At 49.4% G+C, this 2,075-nt stretch overlaps 1 protein-coding gene across 1 annotated transcript; it reads right to left on the reverse strand.

The window, feature by feature from the left end:
* Window positions 1-1,104: 1,104 nt before the first annotated feature.
* On the reverse strand, window positions 1,105-1,575 carry LOC123176513 (E3 ubiquitin-protein ligase Os03g0188200-like). The gene has a single exon (XM_044590688.1). The coding sequence runs from the start codon at window positions 1,573-1,575 to the stop codon at window positions 1,105-1,107; it is 471 nt and encodes a 156-aa protein (XP_044446623.1).
* Window positions 1,576-2,075: the final 500 nt, after the last annotated feature.

A 2,075-nucleotide genomic window follows, 5' to 3' on the forward strand; every position in this document is an offset into this window, starting at 1 on the left:
CTCCTTAGCAATCAGAATTGGGGATGTCTCATCTTTAGCACATTTGCCAACTGTTTGCCAGATGCCGGTGTGATTATTTTGTAGCTTTTGTTGGGTCGTGATATTGATGACCGCCCATCATAGTAAGTCGGAGACTCTAATTCCCGGTGACGGGTCATGACCATGATGCTTCTAGGCAACCTCGGCAATGTTTCACACAACGATCTGTTTGTGTTATAACCTTGTTTAATATCCATTTTTTATTTATTTTGCTAATACAATATAATCGAAGTCGCTCACATACGTGAGTATACAGTCACCCTATGAACACACGCACGCACACTCTATCACTATGAGCACATCCGAGAGACTGGGCCGACACATCATCTTAAAATTGACTTAGTCACCATAAAAGCCTTTGTACTCGACGGAAACGTATCATCCCACTGAATAAATTCAGAAAAATGTAAGCACCAATATGAAGTTTAGAACCTGAACTCTGATAGCCTGAGATACAACTCTACTCCTAACCATCTTGTTTGTTTAAGTGTGAAATACACTTTTGGTTGATTAAATAAAACAGCCAACATTTTGCCAGGTTAAAGAAAAAGTTGCCAGATCATATGTATATCGGTAATTCTGGGTATAGATGTTCCTGATCAGTGGTTTGTCACGTGTGTACATTTGTTTGAGCTGGTTTCTTATTCATTTAAAACAGCAAATAGTGTACATAAATACTCCGTCCGTCCTATAATATGACAGTGTTTTTTTACACTAGCGTGGTGTAAAAAACGCTCTAAAATTATGAGACAAAGAAAGTAATAATAAAATAAAAAGGAATTGTGAAATACACATAACCAAACTCGGTGGGATGCATGTACGCTCTCCTACGGACATGAATGCCGAAGCTAAGCTTGTTTTAGCTGACCGGGACATGGTCTCACATGGGCACATTCAAGGCGGCTTCGTACAGAACATTTCTTCTGCCACGTACTAAATGTCATTGTCATGGCAACGGCAGCATTTCGGTTCGTACGAGACATGCCATGCACTATGCCGCATTTTGGTTTCGCCACTATAGGCATGCATGCACGGCCCCGACATGTTAGCAGACGCCATGGTGGTTCAGGAGTCAGCGGTGGTGACCGCAGGCGGCGACGTGCGGCAGAGCGGGCAGCTCGGCCGCCGCCGGAGCCACTCGTCGACACATAGCCGGTGGAACACGTGCTTGCAGCCGGGCAGCCGGCGGAGCTCGTCGGCGTCCGCGTACTCCGCCAGGCACACCGCGCACGTCGTCTGCGTGTCGTCGGGCGGCTGGTCACCGTCGGCCGACGCTTCGGCAACAGCCATCTGGTCTTCCCCTCGTCGCTTCGCCACGGAGGAGTACACCGTGGTTGTGTATGCGGCCAGGACGGTGTCGTCCATCCCTGTGGCCCCGCACCCGTGGCCGAGCTCGACGTCAACGACGCACCGCTCTGAGTGCGACGGCGGCGCGCGGTGCGTCTGGCGCCGGTTGGAGCAGAGGAAGGTGAAGAGGGAGATGACGAGAAGCGCGGCCATGGAGCCGGAGATCAGCATCACAGTGGAGCCGGGCATGTTGGCGGCAGGAGCATATACCGCAACCTTTGCTGCGTGCCACTTCTACATGTACTATGATTGGTTTGTCCGTGCGTGCGTGCGTCGAGCTGCCGGCCACGTCACGGTCGAGAAGGTCGAGATCAAATCAGATCTCTGGTATATGTATATACTCACTGCCAAGGAATTAGACCGGTCCAAATCCAAATTAACGCGGTGGTTTCATCTGCGTTTGACTATTACCGCCGCTCCTCGTCAAAGTACTACTCCCATTTACGTTGCTTGTTGCTTGCGTCGATGATTCACGTGTCAGTGGTGTATAATAATAGAGCATTTTACGACCAACATTTTCGTGTCAGGAGTAAGTTTGCCAGAAAGCGTGCCTGCAGCGTAGCTTCGTGTGATTAGTTTATGTGCTGTTCGTAACCTGTTGGCTAGCTGCCCTTGGGGACTCTGGAATTTGCTACTCGTGGTACTACGGTGTTGTCTCGTGGTCGTGGAATGAAACCGGGAGCTAAAGA

Source organism: Triticum aestivum, unplaced genomic scaffold (genome assembly GCF_018294505.1).
Source record: "Triticum aestivum cultivar Chinese Spring unplaced genomic scaffold, IWGSC CS RefSeq v2.1 scaffold197681, whole genome shotgun sequence".
In the NCBI taxonomy this organism is placed as follows: Eukaryota; Viridiplantae; Streptophyta; class Magnoliopsida; order Poales; family Poaceae; genus Triticum; species Triticum aestivum.

Coding starts and splice junctions, on each gene's coding strand:
- LOC123176513 (XM_044590688.1), bottom strand. CDS start 1,575: ATGCCCGGCTCCACTGTGATGCTGATCTCCGGCTCCATGGCCGCGCTT.